Here is a 20395-nt window from a genome sequence, read left to right on the forward strand (position 1 = left end):
CGACGTGCGGCATGGCTCACAGTGCCAGATCCAACTATCGACTAAAAATGGGGGGCCAAGAAGAATTCGACATGACTGGTTTGCCGCCGTTATCGTCATCCACTGGGGAGGCAGAGGTTCGGCGGCAGGTTGGTTGGCCCGGCGGCCGTGGCCATCACAGGGGTCGTCGTCTTGTCGTCAACTTTTGCGCTCCGCACGAGCAGCAAAACGCTTCCCTTTTCCGGACAATCGCGGCTGTTCGCTCTCTGCATGGCTTCCTTGCCTCATGTTCTCGGTGAGCCTTTTTAGCGCTTGATGATCGTCACTTGAGACAAGAAGGTGGTTAGCATATCGTTGTTTTTTGTTCTCTTTTTCGCCCCCAGAACCCCGCATCTCTGGAACCAACAGGACATACCAATATCCTCATCCGCCAACTCGTGGCCCAAACCGACCCGTTGCGGCTGATGCTTAACCGATTTGCCGTAGACAACGGCCGACTTGAACTGCTCGGTGATACTTCGGTGAATGGCGTTACACTGAAGGGATGGCCGCGATTAGCATTCATCGTCACCTCCGAGCCCGAGATTCGGGCGGAAAAGGGGGTAAAGGGGTAAAACGTTGAGTTGGCGCTTACAAAGTCTTCCACCGTGCACTTGGTGGAGCGGAGCACCACGGGGGCCGAATAGTCGGGCATCTTTCCCTTGGGCTTCGTGTACACCCGAACAAGATTCAACTTGTCCCACCTATGTGACTCAACGTTAGCTGGAATTTGATACGGGCATACGGGAAATGCCTGATCCCGGGCAGTTCGTACATGGCCTCCATCAACTCGTCAACGTTCCATCCGTGCTCGGAGCTGATGGGCACCGAGTTCGGAATGCGGTAGAGTAAGTCCAGCTCCTCGATACTGATGCTGTCGATCTTGTTGAGCACGTAGATGACGGGGATGTAGCTCCGGCTTTTCGCTTCGAGGATATCAATCAAGTCGTCGATCGTGGCGTCACAGCGGATGGCAATGTCAGCCGAGCTGATCTTGTATCTAGAGTCCCCCAAGCCGTTAGTGCTCTCGTCCACCTCAATTGTCTCCCGGGACAGAAATAAGTTGGCAAGGGAACAGAAAAGTCCACGCACTCGCTCATGACGGCCCTGATCTCGTCATTATCAATATGTGTCAACGGCACCGTACTGGTGATGTTCAGCCCCCCTTTATCCTTCTTCTTGAACGTGATGTTCGGCGGCTCCTTATTAATTCGGATCCCAAACCCCTCCAACTCGCTCTCAATCACCCGCTTATCCGTCAGCGGCTTGTTCACATCTAGAACAATAAATATCAAATGACACGTCTTAGCCACCGCAATAACCTGCCGCCCACGACCACGACCATCCTTGGCACCCTCAATGATACCGGGCAAGTCAATGATCTGCAGCGGCGCACCGTTGTAGGTGACCTGACCGGGCACACTGGTCAACGTCGTGAACTCGTAGGCGGCCGCTTCCGAGTGCTGGCCCGTCAGCCGGCTCATGAGCGTACTCTTGCCGACGGAAGGGAAACCGATAAATCCGACCGAGGCCACGCCGGTGCGAGCCACGTCGAAGCCGGCACCACCGCCGCCGCCGCCACTGCTTGAAGGGGTGAGAAGCTCGCGCTTGAGCTTGGCGAGTTTGGCTTTGAGTTGGCCGATGTGGTAGGATGTGGCTTTGTTTTTTTGAGTCCGAGCCATCTGTTTTCCGGGGGGGAGAGTGGGTTAGATCTCAGAATGCACATCGCTGTACTGTCGTCCTTCCCTTTGTCGCCATTGTTGAGGAGGGGCGGATATTGAACATACTTCGGACTCGATCTCTTTGATCTGTCATAACGATGGTTAGATCCTTGAACGTCTTGCCACCACCTTCTTTCTGGCTGTTGGGAACCGGTCTTGGGCGAATACATACCTTCTCCACCGTGGTAGACATGATTGCGGTGTTGTCGCTGTCCTGCTTGTGGTTTCTTGTTCGTGATCTGCCGGGGGAGGGTGCTAGAAGCGGCGGTACTCAATGCACAAAGCGCGACGAGACGGTGGGTTGAGCTTAACGTATTCGTTGTTCGGTGTTCTGTCGAACGTCCATGTGGGAATTTTGATGGTGGGGCGAAATTCGATTGGGGGGTTATTCACTGTGCAACGAGGATTGCGGGTCAACCACAGCCGTGGGGACGAATGAACCGCAGGTGCCCGCCCCGCAGGTTGATGTCACACAGCAGCTTGTCCATCTGTCTATGTACTCCATAATTACTTTTGTCTTTTTCCTTTTTGTTTCTGTTAACATTATTCCTACGGGCATCACCGCTTCAGCCTCACACTTGTCGCTGAATGTTACAGAGTGTAATCGGTATGATACTCATGGGATCATGGTTGATGTATACATCATACTATCTACATATCGGAAACTCCTTTGCTCCCCCTTTCCGAATTCGCATCAACTGAGGCCCCCCCTCCCGGTTTCTGAATGTAAAAACCCAACACTGCTTCTCCAAAGTCATAATAAACCTGGACCAAGACTTTGCACGCGCGCTAAACCCACACATCAATCGGCGTAAACATTGTACAGTACAAATCCCCCAGGACTACCTCAAAGAGCCGGCTCCTGCCGCCCTTCCATGACCAGGTGAGTTTCGGTCGTGGGGAACAAGAGCCAGTACGGCCGTTTCCTGAAATCCATTTCTCATCTACTTGGCCGTCTTCCCTGCTCGTGTCATTGCGCATCCAAAGTGTTCAGGGAAAGCGGCGCAAATTGTCGTGTTCTGAAGCCACCCCCAAAATATTAACGTGAAGAGCCCGCTCCCATACTCATCCCCTTGAAACAAACGAGATGTGATATCCTCTCCGCAGTAAGCGAGGTGAAAAGGCCGCTGCCACAGTTGCTCACTAATTCTCTTCAGAACTGCCGCAACTTACTCTGTGTGGGCGGTCGTGCCGGAAATATCGTGAGTGCCATTGATTAATGGACGGGCTTGCGCCGGGCCCGCCTCGGAGGACGGAGAAAGCGGGTGGTTTTCCGTCCCATTAGTTGCCACAGTCGTGGTCAGAGACAGCGGTTGTCGCCCGTTGATCTCTCCATTCCCCCCATGAGAAGCCCGGCTGATAGGAGATGAGTGCACCCCGTTCGGCAAGGTTGTCGGTTCGGTGTCGATATCCATGCTACGCTCTTTGGAGAGCGTCATGTGAGAGAGACCATCGCCAGAGATGCTCGGAAGGCTTCGGCGGGGAATCCGCTGTCGGGGGAAAGGCGAGGTGCTGGCCTCTCTAAGGCACGGCTTGTCTTCTGAGACCTTTTGGCCGTTGATGTAATGCTTGTTGCTTGGCGCAAATCCACCATGACTCTTCGCATCTGGATCGTCCCTCCATTTCTGTTGAGGAGGCCAGGTTTCTGAAATCTCGCAATATGTCATGGTAATCTTTACGTGGCGAAGATGCTGCACAGTAGGGATGATGAATAAGAAATCCGAGGCCTGCGGGCGAGTTAGACATCACGATTAGAGGGGAAAGAAGAGCAGACACTGAGTTGGGGGGAGTGTGGTTACATACCTTAACAAAGAACAGATCCATCGCCTCAAACTTGGCCCACGCTTCAGCTCGAAGACGCTCGAAGATGACATAACTCATCGTCTTCGGGGCGAGCCCTTGGTAGTAGCCCTCGAGCTGTTCACCAATCTCGTACAGAGCAGGCGTCGTCAGAGCATAACGGTCAGATTCGAGGCGCCAAATGGCCCGCTTCGCGGCAGGCGAGGCGGGTACCTTAGGCCAGGCAGTGTCTGTTTTACCGCTTAGTCAGCGCAGTCTCATAGAGTAAAAGCTCATGGGCCAACCTACATCGTGAGAGGCTCAAGTCCTTCTCACCCAAAAGAAGGGCGACCTGGGTGTTGAGGAGCCATTGCTCTCGGCCAGCCGCGGTACCATTCATCCCGGGGTTCATGCAGTCGTAGCGGACACCTTGGGTCGTGCTGAACTTCTCCGCGACCTCGGCAGCCTTGGGGTTGGCGGCCTGATCAAGCCAACGCAAAACGGGCGGCAACTTGTCGAGGCGGGCACGCTCCTGCTCAAGGCGTATCCGCCGTTGTTCGGCTTCTTTCGCAGCACGCTCGGCTTCCCTGGCGGCCCGTCGGCGCTCCATCTCTTCGCGGTGGGCACGCTCCTTACGTTCCTGCTCCCGTTTCTCCTCCTCTTCCCGTTGCCGGCGAGCCTCTTCGGCGGCCTCACGCTCCAGCTGCTCGCGGCGTAGGCACTCCTCCTCTTCCCGCTTCTTGCGCTCTTGCTCCTCTTTTTTCCGCCTCTCCTCCTCCTCCTTTTTCTTCCGCTCCGCTTCCTCCCGCTTCTTTCTCTGTTCTTCTTGGAGCCGGCGCTTCTGTTCTTCCTCCCGTGCTTTGCGCTCCTCCTCCTCCCGCTTACGGCGTTCGTCTTCCTCCTTGCGTTTCCGCTCTTCCTCTTCCTTACGACGTTTCTCCTCCTCTTCACGCTTGCGTGCCTCTGTCTCGGCGAGTTTCTTAGACTCTTCCTCCCGACGAAGTCGTTCTTTCTCCATCTCCTGTTCCTTCTCCTTTATTTTATCCTCTTCCTCCTTGCGGCGCATTTCGTTTTCCTTCCGCTTGGCTTCGCGTGCTCGTTCCTCCACCTCGGCCTGGTTCTTCTTCTTTTCCACCTCATCATCCTTCTGAGATGGGACAGGCTTCGGCTCTGAAATATTTGTCGCAGCTGGGGGAGCGTCGGGCATGTCGACATCTTGGTCCTCGGACTTGACGTGAATGCTGCCCTCGGAAGAGGCCGACTTTCCGGCTTCACGGCGCCCCTGCTGAAGCAGAGCCTCGGTCTTCTTCGGCTTTGGCTTTCGCTCCTCCTCGTCCCGCGTTTTCGACGGAGCTCGAGATGCTGCGGCGGAACTCAGACCAGAGTCACGAGGCACTGGGGTCTTCAGGTGTTTATCATCGGATTGACTGGACTTTGGGCGTTTCTCCTTGCCGTCCTTGTTTTCGGCATCCAGTCGCCGTCGCTTGACGGGACCATCACCACTGTCCTTGTCCGAAAGGCCAAGGTGTGGGGGCGTAGCACTGGACCGGTGCCGTTTGCCGGTGCTGTCGCCCGACACAGGGAGTCGATCACGAGATTCGTCCCGCTTGAGAGCCTTCGTTCTGTCATGGTATTTCTCCGACATCGGTGCCTTCTCGGGTTCTTCCCGGGGACTGGAGGGCTCCTTCATAGACGATGCGTTCGAGGTCAAACTAGGACGTCGCTGTCGCTCCCGCTCGCCTTTCAACTCCCGGCCAGAAACCAGTTTGCGTCGCGGTTTCGTAGTTTCGCCCTCCGACGACACAGCGGCGAGATCGGACTCGGCCCGCCTGATTTTGGCTGCGGGCCGCCCGGCAGGTGATGGCTCACGATCTGATACGGCAATCGTGGGGATCCGGTCATCCTTTTTGGGACGTCCCGGGCCCCGCTTCGGTGATGTCTGGTCGTCAGGCTGTGCGGTAAGCGAGGTGGCGCGTCGTTTCTCCTTCGGGCTTGCTGATAGTTTCGTGGCGGTAAGCCGTTTAGGTTCCCTTGTCGGACTCACAGCTTTTCTCTTGTGAAGCTTTGCAGCCTCGTCCTTGATGTCCAGCTTGCGCCTCGGCTCCCGCTCCCGCTCCTGCTCGCGTCGGTTGGGTGATCGGTTCTTAGACGAGCCACTCTTGTGCGACTTCCGGTACTCATCGTACGCATCTTTGAGCATATGCTCTTCCTCCATCCAATTTGGACCGCGGCGTCTTTTCGCGATCTCGTGATAAGCCTCGCCCTTGATGCGACGGGTGGGGTCGAAATTACCCTGATCAACCTGATCAAGGAGTAGACGAACAACTTTGAGGTTTTCCTGGCCAATAGCAGCGAGCATGGGGGTTGAATACTCGCTACTCTGGCTCGAAATGGGCGACGGATCTGGGTTGGCTCTCCCGAGGGCCAAGAGAAGTTGCATGACAAGATCGTGCCCTCCCCGGGCGGCGGCGACCATGGATTCCGGATCGTCAAAGTTCTCCCTGACTTGAAGAATGCGCGTAACAGTCTCCTCATCACCACGTGCGGCGGCCGCGCGCAGGGTTTTGTCGTCCATCGGCATGTACAGGAGGTGGTTGCTGGTTTTAGTGGCACGAACCGTACCAGATCTTCGGCTAGCGATGGTGTGGGCGGAACCCATAACGCCGGGCGACCTCCGAGGACTATCGGGGCCGTAGGATGAGCGGGTGTCCGTCTGATCCGGCTGGTGCTCTTCGGAAGTCCGGCGTCGTTCGCCCATTTTCGCCTTGGCTTCCCGCAGCGCGCGTCGAATCTCATCCGCATAGTCAAGCTCGTCGTTTACCCGGTCGATCGGCTCCTGCCCATACGCGTTTGCCTTTCGGGGGTTTACGCCAGCGTTGAGAAGGATCTTGACGACATCTAGGTGGCCATTCTCCACCGCGTCGAGGAGGGGAGTGTCCTTGTCGTTGTTCACGCAGTCGAGGTAGCAGCCGGCATCCACAAGTAGCTTAACAATATCGTCGTATCCATTAAGTGCAGCAATCTGTAGCGGAGTGTTGCCGGCGTAGTCGGCCACGTTGATGTCCTCTGGGCGTTCCTGGAGTCGGTGTTTCGCGACGTCGTACTCACCCTTGGCGCAGGCCCTCGCGAGGAAGGTTTGGCCATGCGCGTCGAGATGTTTCTTGTGTGGTGCCATTTTGGCAGGCGAGGCGTTCGAGTCGGCGGTCGCAGGAGTCGCCAATCCACGCAACTTGGAGCTCCGCGGATGAGGACTGCCACTCGCGGATGACTCGTCCGAGAGATAGTCGGTCGACTGAAGAGGTGCTGGAATCCGCTTCTTCTTGTGGCTCAGTCCATTGGATGATTGTCCTGGAAGCTGAGTGGTAGAGATGCTGCGGCGATGAACCCGGGAATGAGGGGAAATGGACCGGTTTCGTGAGGCAGGAACGGCAGGGGAAGCGTGTTCGGTCTGTGGTTTTGATGGGGGAAGGTGGTGTTTTCGTGAGGCATCGAGGCCTGAGCCTGAGGTGCGCTGGCGGCGAATTTTGCGGTTCTCTGCCTCGTCATCTGAGTCGGGACGTGGTGCCTTGCGCTTGTGAGGAACTACCTTGTCCAGCGGCCGGCCCCGGTCTTTGATCGAAGACTTGGTAAATTCCGCAGGGGCTGTTTCGGAATCGGACTTGGAGTGAGTATTTGACGGTCGACGTCGTCGTTGGGTTGGAGGCGGAGAACCCGGTGCAGAACTAAGGCCACTTGAACCATCTTTGGCTTTGGATTTGTCCAGCTGTTTCTTCTTCCGCCCAAGGATAGACACGGTGCTCTCGGTGTGCCCAATCCCGGTAGTCGACACCGACTTTTCTGGTTTTTCGGGACGATCGGCCCGGGCCCCTCGATCGCCCTTGTCACCATCACGGTCCTGCTTCAAGTGAGAATGCTTGCGGCTGAGCAATGACGACGACGTGGAAGGGCCATCTTCGGTGTCGCTGTTCTCGTGCTTGATGATCTTGCGCACCTTGGACGGCGAGTGGCCATCCTTGCCCGGCAGCACGATCGTCTCAGCATCGGAATTCCCATCACCGACCGCGTCTTCATCACCGAGGCGCGCGCTGGATGCACCCAGACGGCCATCTTTGAGGGAAAGGTCGAGTTTGCTGGCGCTTGACAGCTTGGTCACGGCAGGAGGTCGGGGGTGGTCGGCGTCGGTGCCCGGCCGCTTGGGAGAAGCAGCAGGAGGCTTCGTGGAGGCGGGCTCGGCAGCATTCTGCGCATCCATGTCATTTATTTCGAAAAGAAACCACCGTCGTGCACCATCCTGGTCGGCGGGAGACCGAGGTGTCGAAGAACGCAGGACGGGAATCTGTGGCGATTGACTCGGGTCGAGATAAATGATGCGCCAAGTAGGTCGGGGTCGAGGGTTGATGGGGGAAAAGATGGAAATTGGGAGACTTTGTTGGTCAGTGAGTGTGAGTGAGCCTGGCACAGACACACCCGCACAGCCGCCTCCGTGTCCAGAGCAGAGCCGAAGAGGCCAAGCGACACGCAGCAGCGCAGTGGAGGAGACCGACAGGGGCCCTGTGGGTGGATGGGTGAAAGCGGGCACTGTTGCGCACACAAGGGCCAAAAAATTATTATGAAGGGTCGAGTCACGCGGGGATTCGAGAACGAAATATGGTATGACCGAGGCTACAGGGTGCGCGCAGTAAATCGGGCTATGTTGGGCGATAAATTGCTAATACACACTGCCGGTAGAGATGGCTGTGAATTGCTTGTTTGATGGATGCCCGTGTTTGACGAGAAGGCGTCGGAACAGGTTCTCCAAAACCTTGAGTGGATGCGTGGTTGCGCTTGCGCTTGGCCGGAGGCAAGAGGAAATCCAAAGCTTCAAGGTTGCGGCGGCTGGGATAGGCGGAACTTGCTCGACTCCCAGATCAAAAGTCTGATCGCCATCGCCGCGATTGGCTTGCTCAGCAGACAGTGGATCAGTCAACCCTGCTGTGCACGCGGGTTCAAATGATTTGAACGCGACGGACCAGGGTCAGAGGGAAAGAGCCCGGCAGACTGCGAGACGAGTTGCATTGGCACGTACGCTCTTGCCGTGATTTGAGAAAGCCTTCACACGCCCTTGTTGCCTTGGTCCCATCCATCCTGCATTTTGCATTTTGGATTGAACCTGGTTCCATTTTCTGCACGCCGTTCAGCTTTGTTCTTCGCCCTCGGGCCAGTGCTGCCTGTCCATGGGAGCAAGGGTCCAGTGGCAAGGAAAGGGATGGAGGTGTGTGATTGATGCCTCTCCTCCTCAAATTGAAAATGATGTCCTAGTCCCCGGACTCAGAGAGCGCAGACGGGACCTTTCGTGACCATGTTGAAGGAGCCCGAGTCTTCATTCACCCTTGAGCCCTTTTGGTTTTCAACCGCAGATGCGCAGGTCGGGTGGCCTTGTTGAACTGAACTGTTTGTTGTGGCTCCACTATATCCTGGCGTCTTTCCCCTCTCCAATTTCCCTGGGCCGCTTTCAATTCGTCCACTGGAAGGCCACAACCCACTTTCAAGAGCTTCTTCAACTGGCCAAGGCCCCGCCCGGAGTTCCATTCCAGAGCAAAGTGGATTCTGTTGCCTTGAGGTTGCATGCGCTGCTGACGACGCCCCTGAGCAGGGAACAGCTTCAGCCCGACACGATCATTTGAAGCAACACCAGGCTGGGCCCAAAAATGGATGCCCCGTCGCTCTCTCATCTTCCGGCATCGCTCGATGCCAACAGAATCCACGCGCTTCCAGCCGCCGCATACTACATCGCAGACTTCATCAGTGAAGAAGAAGAGAAGGCTATTCTCCAAAAGGTAAGGTACTTGGTAGCTTCGTTCGCTTCGATCGTGCGGCAACTCAAGGGCGCCCGAGCCCCTCTTCTAACCGAAACACCGCAAACAAAGGTTGAAACCGCACCCAAGGCGAGATGGAGACAGCTCACCCACCGTCGGCTGCAAACTTGGCCCTCGGATCTCGTGAAGGACACACTGCTTGACGCGCAACCACTGCCCGCCTGGCTGGAAACTCCCGTCGTCTCGCGCCTCCTCTCCATCCCACTCTCGGACGGCGACGAGCCCAAGACGCACGTTTTTGCGAATAGTCCTCACGGCCGTCCCAATCATGTGCTCATCAACGAATATCCCCCGAACACGGGCATCATGCCGCACAAGGACGGCAGCGCCTACTACCCCGTCGTCTGCACGGTGAGTCTGGGGTCTAGTCTCTGCCTCAACCTGTACAAGAGCAAGGAGGATGGCGCACTGGACCCAGCACCGCTTTGGAGAATCTTACAGGAGCCACGCAGCCTCTTGATTACGACGGGGGGGATATACTCGGACTACCTTCACGGCATCGAGCCAATCTCGACCGACGTAGACATCTCGGAGCGCACCATCGCGAACTGGAGCCTCCTACGATCACCGTCCGACTTCCAAGGCGGGCGCAATGAGCGCCAGATACGCACCAGCCTCACATACCGCGACGTTCTCAGGATTTCGAAGCTTGGTAATAAGCTCGGGCCATTGTTCAAGCGGACATGAGCAGACTCGGTTGGGCAGGTCGAGAGAATCGGGTGCGTTTAGTAAATCAAGGGAATCATGTTCCACTTGTTCGCGACTGATTCAGCGCCAAACCTATCGGCGTACCACTTCCGAGTCCCCGCTGCCGTGACCCCGAGGTTCACTACGACGAAAACCACCGCACACAGTAATGTTTGGTTCCACCACTGCCCGCGAGGCGCTGTGGCTACGGCCATGGAGAGGTACAGCAGACACTCGCAGGTATAATGCGGGCAAACGTAGTGGCGGAACATGCCGCCTTCCGGCAATGAATACTTCTTCAGCCCAGCGAGGTGTTTGTGACACCGATACTGCTTCACCCAGGCGAATAGGAATACCGGGATAGCAGCCGCCATTTTCCAGCGCGCGTGCGCATTATCATCTGTGTGACGGGCCTGCGGGTCCATGATGGCATCTGTACTACGGTCAGCCAATATGTCTTCCAGTAAACCAACCAAAACGGGAACCGGGTTTCTCTGGTCGGCAACAAAACAAGATTTCTTCATACGTGATCCCTCCACCCAGACAGCCACGTTGATTGTCAGATAAAACAAAAGCCCCAGCACCCAGTGTACCACCCACATCGTTGACTTTGATGGCCTAATCACCATTACGTGCTCAAAGACCCGCCTCGACCCTTGGAGAAGCATCAAGAGCCAACCCAGCGTCACCTGCTCAAATGTTGCCGATGTTGCCTGGTGCTGCTGGGATTCGGCAGCCTGTGCCTCGGCTTGGCTGGACACAACAAGCCGTAATACGGTCCCATCGGTGAAGTACTGAATCGCCCAAAAGACTGAGCAGGCCACGGACACGGCATAGAAGGCGCCAAACCAGGAGTGCGGAACTTGTGTCCAGGCGGTAAGAACGTCAAGAAGGGAAAGGAGGTAACTCCGAGTATCCTCCCGCTGTGATGTCGTGGGAGATCGTTGCTGTTGCTGTTGCTCTCCGGGATCCCGACTATCTTGCCGTTTCGATTGCTGCTGCTGCTGCTGCTGTTGTTGTTGTTGTTGAGCTTTTCGAGCGCCGTAATCCATCAAGAGGGCCTTTGCATCGCGCGGCATGACCGCTACCGCCAACACGCCCCCGGCCGCGAGGAGGAAAATGGCCTGACAGCATTGGGTGGGTGTGATGGTGCTAGGGAATGCCGCTACGAGGGGCGGTAGCCTTGATTCTAGCCAATTCATTCTCTTTGTCCGGTTATGGTGGAATTTCCTAGTTGGCGTGAAATTTGATGGTCGTTTAGCGGCGATGATGGTTGTTGTGATGAAATCGTGAAAACAAAATATTTAACACAAGGATGTTTGGCCTCGGTCTCACAAGCCTCGGCCTCACTTTCTTCCGCATCGCATCACGTCCGTGTTCGAGAGACACCCAGGCAACCCGCTGAGGAAAAGTAAATTTATACTTTGTACGACTTGTTTTTCTATTTGGTTTTGTTATCAATGTTTGTTTTGTGGCTAGATAAAGTGTTATTGGAAAAACTTGTCAACACCTTATTTGAATAAATATGAAACCTACCATATGAAATTATTAGGATAACATATGTCAAACTTAACCAACCCCCCCTTGAAAACAACAGACATAGAGCAAATGGAGGGGGAATGTAAATATATATCTTGATAGCTTTGTTGTCTCGGTCTTTTAATTACTCCTTTCCCTTAGTACTCTTTTTTCTCAGCCATCATCCCAAGTGCTCTTATGTCTACGTCCGGGATGGCGGGGTTGAGAGGAGTGTTTAACCATTTAAAGCCATTCACCAAGGGAAGGCGACAGAAGTATCAAAGTCATACGAATGCTCTTGTTCGTCTAAAGGATATTCCGGATCGGCGGCGGCGAAATACTGACAACTGGTCTGAAGGCGACAGGTTTTATATCGGCTGGCTGCTCCATAATGGAAATGATGCGGGCTTCGTCAAGAAGGGACACAGGACATGGGAAGTAGGGGTAATGCAAGGACTGCAGGTGAATCACAAAGAATAGCTAAGACCGCCATGGGTGGGAGGAAAATACCAGGAAGAAAAGGTCCTGGGGATCGGAGTTCTTTGTCACTCCTTCGTTGGTGAAGGTAGACGACGCCCACGTGGACCACGGGGGAGCCACTAGCGGAACACTAAGGATGGTGCTTTGAGATACGTCTCTCGCGATCAGAAATTTGTTGGTATACTACATGGCGGATTATAGGCTTTTGTACAGTTACTTCAAGTGAGCCTGGAGGCTTTCAAGAACCTGCGTTTCTCGTTAGCAACTGCTGACACTGGTCTTGTTACTGGCAACAGAAACATACCTCCAACTCAATCTTCGCCTCCGCAATATCCTGCTCGCTACCGCTACCGTTGGCGACCTTCTGCGCCTCCGCAATCTGGGAACGGACAGCGTCCGGGTTGAAATCCTCCAGCGCGTAACCCTCAACGGCGTTGATGCTCAGCGCCGAGTTGGGCTGAACGACAGCGAAACCACCGGAAACTGCAAAAAACATTACGTGTAAGCCAGAATGCCATATGTTCCCACCGCTTGATAGGTGCTTCCATCTTTCGGGGCCGTGGGCGACGTACGGAAGAAACGCTTGGTGCCGCTCTCCTCGATAACCTCGACAACGCCAGGCTTCAGCTGCTCAATCGATGGGACGTGGTTGGCGAGCACACCCATTTCACCGGACTCGGCAGGAATGTTGACCTGGACGGCATCGTGGGATTTGTAAATGGACTAGAAAGATGCGGGAATAAAGAATCAGCTTTCTGAAGTTCCGCAGGCCACATTGATAGTCGTGTCTGTTGTTCTCGAGGGGGCCACGGAGGCATCAATGTATTCTTTCAAGGTTCGAGGCACCGTACCTGGTGGGGAAGCGACAGGCTGAGCTTGATCTATTTGACGGGGGGTTGACATGTTAGGAGCTATTCGTGGAATCGGGCGGCTGAGCAAAACTCGCGGGGGGATTGACGGCGCACCTTGTCCGACACGGCCTCCGCGTAGCCTCTACGCTGGAGAGGGACACGGGCGGCGACGGGGCGAGCCCGGAGAGCCGCACGAGCAATACGGAGAGAGTTCATGGTGGTTTTGCGGTCTCAATTGGCGTGCAAGGCGTTGGCGAGGCCACTGTCGTTCGTCGTCAGAGCAGATTTGGCGGGTGGGCCCAAAATCGCTTAGCCGGGATTGTCCGGGTCGCTGCGCGGAATAATGTTGGTACAGATCCGTGGGAGGGGCGAGAGTGGGCATTGGTTGTTTTGTTTAGAGCATAGCCTCGAGTTTATGAAATAGACCTGATAGATACATAATGTGATATTATACAGTATTTCCTTTTTAGAGCAATCGTTACCAGGTATTTCCAGAAGAGGACCATTCATCACAGCTCCGCTGTTTTCCGTTCGGTGCCGTCCGCCGTCCCATCTTACCGTCCGTGCTTGGGAAAGCCTCCTGCCCGGGTCTCACCGTGACAACACACAGCTTGGAACTTGCGCCAATGATGCGTTGGACGACGCAGCGGAGCCTCACGCTTGTGAAGAGTTGGTGACGAGCCCCAGCCTGTTCGCCTTCTCTCTTCGGCCCAAGGGCATTAGGGGAATTTCACCACGAATGCTGCCCAAAGATTGCCCAATATGATCGGCCGTGGTACTCGGGGCATAGTTGCTTTGCCATTGGTGGTCGTTAGTTTGCATGACTGGTGATGAAAATCTGGAGGTTGCGAGTCGTGAAGGTGCTGAAAATCACCTGCCACCGGCAACCGGCCCACGAGTTTCAGGGCACCTGGGTCGGAAACGGCACCACCACCTGAGCGCTGATCAGCAGTGAAACGGGCCTGGTAACCCGGCTTCGGCGATGGGCCACCTCGGGCCCGGGACTTCCACTTCCATGTTGTTCCCTCGTTCTTTCTCTCCCTCGCTGATGGTTGCTGTGACAGCCAAAGAATCGGCGGTCAGCAACCGTCTGGTGTCGGGTCCACGGGCTTGAGTAGCTCCCTATCCATGATAAGTCGAGTACCGGATGGAGTTGTTGGACGAGAGGGCGCGGGTCAGCGCCAGGAGGGGTCATCATTTTGACAGGCAATGTACGGGCACTAGGAGCTTTCAGTCGCTCTTCCACTTTCTTACACCCAACATCACCTACTACGTAAGTGCACAATAGCTGTTGGCCGATGAGGAGAAGCAGTTGACTCCTGCTTCGTCTTTCCAGCTTTGCGGTATCACCCGTCCACTCGCTTGTCTTTCGCTTCTCTTTTTCACATGGCGAACTCAGATCCGGAATTGATGGACCGAAACCCCCCAAGGATACATAGTGGTTCCAACAATAGCGCAAAACCCAGCTGTTAGTACATATGTATCGTCTAGCAGTATGTAACAGGCCCTGCTTGCGTTTTTTTGGCTCCGGTTGGGAGCGAAGCACGTTCAACTCTCACTCCAAATGAAACGCATGACGATGATCCCACGCCACGGGACCGCACCAAATGCGGGGTCGTCTGGCTTCGTTTCATTCCCTTGGTCGCCCATGAACGACGATCGTGGGGTTTGACCAGTCGCACTCTAGCGTGGGATTGGCGAAAGAGGGTTTTCTCGTTGGATGCGACATGCGACGACGACGGCCCCTCCCTTTTTGGCCTTGAAGGGTCCTTTAATTGGGGGGTTGAGGGTGAGACGGGGCGGCGATGCGGCCGACCCTGTGCCTGTTGATGATTTGATTAAGGGACTTTTTTCTTCGCAAATGGGAGAAGAAGAGAAGAGGGGAAAGAGGCAGAGCCAGAGTCAAGTGGAATGCAGTTTTGCCAATCCGTGACACATACAATGCGAGGTTTGAGGGGACGGCCATCCTGATCAGAGAGCGTTAGCAATGAGATTGCAGCAGGCTCCTCCGCCTTTGCAAATGCGCATCGCTTGGCTCGCTCGCTTGTTGTCGTTGGAGCGGGTGCCAACTCGTGCTTAGCCGGGCGAGCGAACAGCAACACCACGATCCACTGTAACGCTCTTCAAGGTGGGGGTTTAGTGCGTCTCGTACAGAGTACTACAGTAGCATGCTGCTGTGTCCGCAGTATTACCTCTGAGTAGTTAGATTGCAGGGAAGTGGGGGACACGAGCTATGCTCAAATAATTCGGAGCATTTTCTCTCACTCCCTGCCTGCATCGGATTTCATCTCGGTCGACATGGCGATCATTCACCGCGCATCCATCCTCCTGTCATGATTACCGTCCGACTCAAGCGGTCGGTCTGTGATTCCATTACATAGTAGTCCATCAATCAGGGCGGGAACACTCGGCCGCGCCGTGGCCCGCTGCTCGCTCGAATTTCGCAGTGTGTCCCCAAGTGTCGTTTCTCGGTCCTGCTGGTAGGTCTTTATTTGGCTAGCTCGTTCCACTGCAGATTCACACACCCAACGACAAGTCCGAGTGCAAGCCTCCTGCAGGCCTCCCCCTAACTCAGATTCGTTTTGCAGGTGCAGCGACCTGCAGTCAGCTCATGTCCGTCCTGGCTTTGGTGAGCTCTGCAGGAGGTGTGGGTGACAAGCGAGCGTTGACGAAGTCGTCGCGTCTGCGTTTCGGGGCCCCGAGTTTTGGGGCCTGGTGAACCTTTTCCATGCCCTCTCTCGGTGTTGTGGAATTTGTCGGCGCTTCGAGAAGACACAGTGGCGACTGGCTACCCGTTTCGAGAAACGGTGTTTGCGAAAAGTTTCTGCTCACTGATATTGATTCCGGGGAACCGCTTTTCCTCTCCGAAATCTGCTCGACGCGAACTCGGGGCTGACTAGGTCTGTTCAAACCTCGAGCGACTGGCTCAACCGAAACGTTGCTTTCTTCCAGGGGTCACGGAAAGGAAGCGACTGAAGTGAGGCGAACTAACAAACGTGGGCAAGAGGAGTGGACAATGGACAGTTAGTTAGCAGTCAGGTCAGGGGGCGATGTGGAATGCGCAACAAAGATTGGGATGTCCGCGATTTGTTGTCCAGTTTTACCGAGGGCTCCATAGGTATGTACATAGTAATTACGTTAGGGAACGGACCTGGGGCAAACCCGCGTTATTTTGACATTGGTCGCAGGCGAGGCTGCGCGGGTGCGTTTGCGGGTTCTTAGGGAGGGACGTATTTTTTTTTTATCCAACCGACCCAGGTGGAACAAAGACAAAGTGTGGAACGCGTAACGAAGACGGTCAGCACGCTAATTTGCGACAAAACGTGGAAGGCGCTCTGCGCAGTGAGACATGCAGCTCAGACTTCGGTACGTACATAAAATTCCCCGCTGGGTGGGTAAGATGTTGGACGTTGCTGAAGAAAGGTTTGCGGAACCTGGTTGGGGCTCCTCGTGATGGTGACCTCAGCGCTAACAAACCTTCTGCAGCACAGCGAGCATGCCCTTCAATTCCATGCGCTCCACTCACACATCTGCTGCTCAATGCAACCCGGCAAACCGGCCTTTTCCCTTTCTGACCGCCATCCCACGCCCGTCCACTTCGCCATCTCATCGCCAAGTGTTAGTGCCCCGGTCTTCGGGGCCCTCTTTTGTGGCCAAGGTTGCACCCTGCATTCACTGCCCTCCGACTGGCGCTTTGTGCTGCTCCCCCTTCGACGGTGGCACGAACGCACCAAGCGCTAGAGAAGAGGACTCCGCTGCTCAAAAAACCTGATATTTTACCGCATTTCTTCCCACCACCGAATTGCGTCGTCTGCACCTCCTCTTGGATCGTGCTTCCCCCTCCCGACCATCGCTTTCCGACGAACCTAATATCCGGCACTCTGACGCCCCGACGTCATTTCTCCCACCATCCGCACAAGTGGCCGCCTTCCCCCCGACCACCCACGGCAAACCTTAAGGTCGAGGGCCGACGACCCTGCCTTGTAACAAAACCCACACCACACGACCCGGCCTACAACTTTTCAACCATTGCTCGCGATGGCTCTGCGCTTATAGCCCCACGGTCCTTAGGGACACCATCTTGTACGCCGATTACAAGCCATCAGCTCCGCAGACTGCAGCAGCGACACTGTAGCCTTTGAGCGCCGTCCTATTGCAGAACGGACCACCACAATCGATTTTCATCGGCCGAACACCGCGCTTATCTCCCCCATAACTCGACTCTCTTCTCCCTGGACCTAGCGAAATACACTCGCCAACCGTCAGATCTGTCCGACAACCCTCACACTCCACGCTCTCTTTCACCATGGAGCATTACACTCCGCGGGACCACGCCACATCCAACGTGCTGGCGTGGACCACCACACACTCTGCCAACGTTGAACCATCAATGGAAGAAGACGCGGGCGCAGACGCAGACGAGCCACCCGACAATCTTACCCCCATGGCATTCACGTCGACCCAGTTCCGCCGGACGCCCGTCCGGCGTGGCAGTGGACATCATGAATCGCTGTTGACCAAGGCATTGCAGAGCCACTCGGAGGACGAGACGTACGAGTCGGAATCGTCCCATCGACCTTGCCGAAGAAGGTCCATTACAAGCAACACCAGTCACGCTTCAACCGCTGACCTTACATGCGGCACTGCCAACACCACGCCGGCGCGCACCAACTCACCGAGTCCTCCTTTTCCTAATATCGGTTTCGCGCCCATCTCTACGGCCACACCGGCTGGCGCTTTGCGTCACGGGGAGATGGAGGTGCCTGCTGCGGCCAAGAAGCGCTGCATCTCGTTTGCCTGCGCTGCTAAGCCGAGACTCGAGGAAAAGGTGTCGATACTCCCACAACCCAAACCTGTTCAGGACGGGACAAAAGCAGAAGGAGCTCCGAAGAAGACGACCATTAAGTTTGCCTGCTCGTCGCAGCCCCCGGAGGCAAAAGATCCTCAGCAACCGGAACCACGCCCACGCACCCCTGTGGCGCGGGTTTCGCCCAACACGCCCAAGGTCTCGCCGGCCGGTGACAAAGCGCGCGCTGGGTCCACGATCCGCCCGCCTCGCTCTCCGACGCTGCGCAGGACTCCCAGCAGCCCGGTTGTCCCTCGGAACAAGAAATGGCTCACCGCGAACGCGGGGGTCCTGGAGAGTGAAAGTGCACGGTTCCACGAATTTGCCAGCGATGAGCAGCAGGAGGACGATTGGATCAAACACGACCATTCCTCTGCGAAGCCCAAGCTCACAATCGATGACACGCTCAGACAAGAGAATGCCATTCGCAAGCTAGGCAAGGAAGCAGAAGAGGAGGCGGAGCTTGAAGATGAAATCGATGAGGAGGATGATGAAGAGGTAGATGACGGCGACCTTATTGACGAGGATGACGAAGAAGAGGATGAGGATAACGAAGATGACGAGGACAATGACGAGTTCGATGAAGACGAAGACGAAGCCGATGAGAATGAGAACGAGGACGATGATGAGGACGATGATGACGAGGCTGGCCCGACGTGGGCATCCGAGGCCTCAGACGGGTACAAGACGGATAACGAGATTGGGTTTGCCGATTCGGATGATGAAGACGACGGTTTAATCCTTTGGACAACTCGCATCGGCCAGTATCATTCTCTATCTGGTGCTATGTCTCAAACGCGGAGGCTGTCACTGGGAGAGAAGTCGGATGCTTCCACCGCTTCGGACAATGGATCGAGCCCGTCTCGGAGGAAGAGGAGATCCAAGGTACGCCCGGTTCCCGTCCGTTCAGAGACGCCCGAGTTGCCCGACAGCACGGATTTTGTCTGTGGCACGCTGGACGAGGATAGACCTCTGGAGGAAGCGTACATCTCGTGCGTGGAGGCCCGGAGGCGGGGCCGGCATCAGCCTATCCCCCAGGACATCGACCCTAGTTTCCCCACTTCGGAACCGGAAGACGAAGTCGATGAGCAGCCGCACCGGAAAGGTTATGGCGAGAGCGATGACCACCTGTGGTTGCATGGCGAGCTGGAAGATCTTGACCAAGACCGTGATCGCCGAAGCCGCAAGAAGAAGGGCAGCGAGACATCGCCTAGGCGGTGCCGTTCTCCACCGCCGAAAAGGCGCCCTTCGCCAGCCCCTAAAGCGCGCGGTCGTTCTCCACGCAAGCCATCCAATTTGCGGTCCCCCAGGCTGCGGTCCCCAGCACCTCTCCACAAGACATCCAAAGCACCATTCTTGTTCCCAACACACGAGGCCGAGGGCATTGCTTTCAAGTCCCTGGCATTCCGGCCCGGTCTGACACACACCAAGTCGTTGCCTAGAGCGCCCGGCATGTTCCCTCATCTCAAGACGCGGAAGCCGAGAGCTGGGGCCAACACCAACACCAACACGAAAGATACCACCCACGTCCGTGGGGCCATTGACATCGTTAAGGGACTTGAGCAGAAGCGCCAGCGGCGCAAGGAAAAGTACTTTCAAAAGTATTATAACCGTGCTCGTAAGGAGAAAGCACATGCAAAGCGGCCACCTCCGGGACAGGGGGCTTCGCGCATGAAGGAGCTTGGCCTCCTCATTGCCGGCAAGGCTGGACCTGGGAATTATGTACTTTCTATCTAAGACGCAGAAAGACAACGGGAGTAAATGGGTGGGCGGTTACTTCTGATTATAGCATTCACATTGCGGGCATACACAACATACCCCGGGACATGCATATGGGTGGTGGCTTTTTGGTTTTGGGTGGTTATTCATCATGACTTTTCCCGGTTTTTTTTTTTTCCCCTTTTGTTGACTCTTACGATTTGGAGCTTGGGTGGCTAGCATTCTTATTCGTTTTTTTGGTTGTTTATTTACTTCACCTTTCATCACTGATGGGATCCATTCACCCTTCTTCCTTTGTTTGAGGTGGTTTTTTGTTTGTTTGCACTTGCTGTGTACATGCTTAGTTTCTTCAAGACACCAGGCCACGAAGGCCGAGGGTCGAAATTCAAACAGTACATACCCTCTCTTGAACTCCTTCCTGAACTAGTTACGCGTGTAGAACACTGAGTGATGCATGTAGACCTGAGATGAATGATTGTGTCCATGGATGAGGATGTTTGCCCGGTCCGGTCTCGCAAACCCTCCCTTCCGAAATGCGGTGGCGAAACAAAGGGAAAAAACATTTCACAGCACGCTCATGAGCCCCTTTTGGGTCAAGTGCAACTTTTCTCGCCTCATAAACCAGGCGTTCAGTCTTGCCTTTTTTTCGCTGCTGAAGTGGATCCTGTCTATGTTGGACCGTTGGTCCATGCACGACGCCCCCTGCAAGCCTGGCCCATGGTCCGGGCGCCTTGCGCCAGCTGCCGCCTCTGGCCAATGCGCCTCGCTGGCCAATTCCTGCCAGCTTTTGGGGGATTCGATGCGAGGTCATCTTGACGGGAAACACACTACCGCCGCTCACCACCAACCCTTTTCCGCTGCAACCCTCTCCCATATCTTCTTCACCATCCCTTTTTTTCCTACCCCCCCAGCAACAACTAC

The 20395-nt window shown here is 55.5% G+C and overlaps 6 protein-coding genes across 6 annotated transcripts; 2 read left to right on the top strand and 4 right to left on the bottom strand.

Annotated features, from left to right (window-relative positions):
• Nucleotides 1-284: 284 nt before the first annotated feature.
• C8A04DRAFT_34592 (developmentally regulated GTP-binding protein 1) lies at nucleotides 285-1932 on the bottom strand (the record flags this gene model as incomplete). The annotated part of the gene is made up of 7 exons (XM_062782884.1): nucleotides 285-304; nucleotides 395-515; nucleotides 614-722; nucleotides 794-1018; nucleotides 1111-1700; nucleotides 1806-1826; nucleotides 1912-1932. 7 exons carry the CDS (start codon nucleotides 1930-1932, stop codon nucleotides 285-287), a joined length of 1107 nt encoding a protein of 368 aa, XP_062640420.1.
• A 976-nt stretch (nucleotides 1933-2908) lies between these two features.
• On the bottom strand, nucleotides 2909-7770 carry C8A04DRAFT_9365 (uncharacterized protein; the record flags this gene model as incomplete). Its single annotated transcript, XM_062785456.1, has 3 exons — nucleotides 2909-3466; nucleotides 3543-3769; nucleotides 3828-7770. The coding sequence occupies 3 exons, from the start codon at nucleotides 7768-7770 to the stop codon at nucleotides 2909-2911; spliced, it is 4728 nt and encodes a 1575-aa protein (XP_062640421.1).
• A 1435-nt stretch (nucleotides 7771-9205) lies between these two features.
• C8A04DRAFT_34597 (alpha-ketoglutarate-dependent dioxygenase alkB 6) lies at nucleotides 9206-10060 on the top strand (the record flags this gene model as incomplete). The annotated part of the gene is made up of 2 exons (XM_062782885.1): nucleotides 9206-9334; nucleotides 9425-10060. 2 exons carry the CDS (start codon nucleotides 9206-9208, stop codon nucleotides 10058-10060), a joined length of 765 nt encoding a protein of 254 aa, XP_062640422.1.
• Nucleotides 10061-10098: 38 nt separating this feature from the next.
• C8A04DRAFT_25253 (Polyprenol reductase 2) lies at nucleotides 10099-11262 on the bottom strand (the record flags this gene model as incomplete). The annotated part of the gene is made up of 2 exons (XM_062779490.1): nucleotides 10099-10493; nucleotides 10587-11262. 2 exons carry the CDS (start codon nucleotides 11260-11262, stop codon nucleotides 10099-10101), a joined length of 1071 nt encoding a protein of 356 aa, XP_062640423.1.
• Nucleotides 11263-12271: 1009 nt separating this feature from the next.
• C8A04DRAFT_25254 (putative atp synthase) lies at nucleotides 12272-13125 on the bottom strand (the record flags this gene model as incomplete). Its single annotated transcript, XM_062779491.1, has 5 exons — nucleotides 12272-12304; nucleotides 12363-12541; nucleotides 12631-12781; nucleotides 12910-12939; nucleotides 13024-13125. The coding sequence occupies 5 exons, from the start codon at nucleotides 13123-13125 to the stop codon at nucleotides 12272-12274; spliced, it is 495 nt and encodes a 164-aa protein (XP_062640424.1).
• A 4090-nt stretch (nucleotides 13126-17215) lies between these two features.
• Nucleotides 17216-19492, top strand: C8A04DRAFT_9370 (uncharacterized protein; the record flags this gene model as incomplete). The annotated part of the gene is made up of 1 exon (XM_062785458.1): nucleotides 17216-19492. One exon carries the CDS (start codon nucleotides 17216-17218, stop codon nucleotides 19490-19492), a length of 2277 nt encoding a protein of 758 aa, XP_062640425.1.
• Nucleotides 19493-20395: the final 903 nt, after the last annotated feature.

The sequence above is a fragment of the Dichotomopilus funicola genome, assembly GCF_033296635.1.
Source record: "Dichotomopilus funicola strain CBS 141.50 unplaced genomic scaffold C8A04scaffold_5, whole genome shotgun sequence".
In the NCBI taxonomy this organism is placed as follows: Eukaryota; Fungi; Ascomycota; class Sordariomycetes; order Sordariales; family Chaetomiaceae; genus Dichotomopilus; species Dichotomopilus funicola.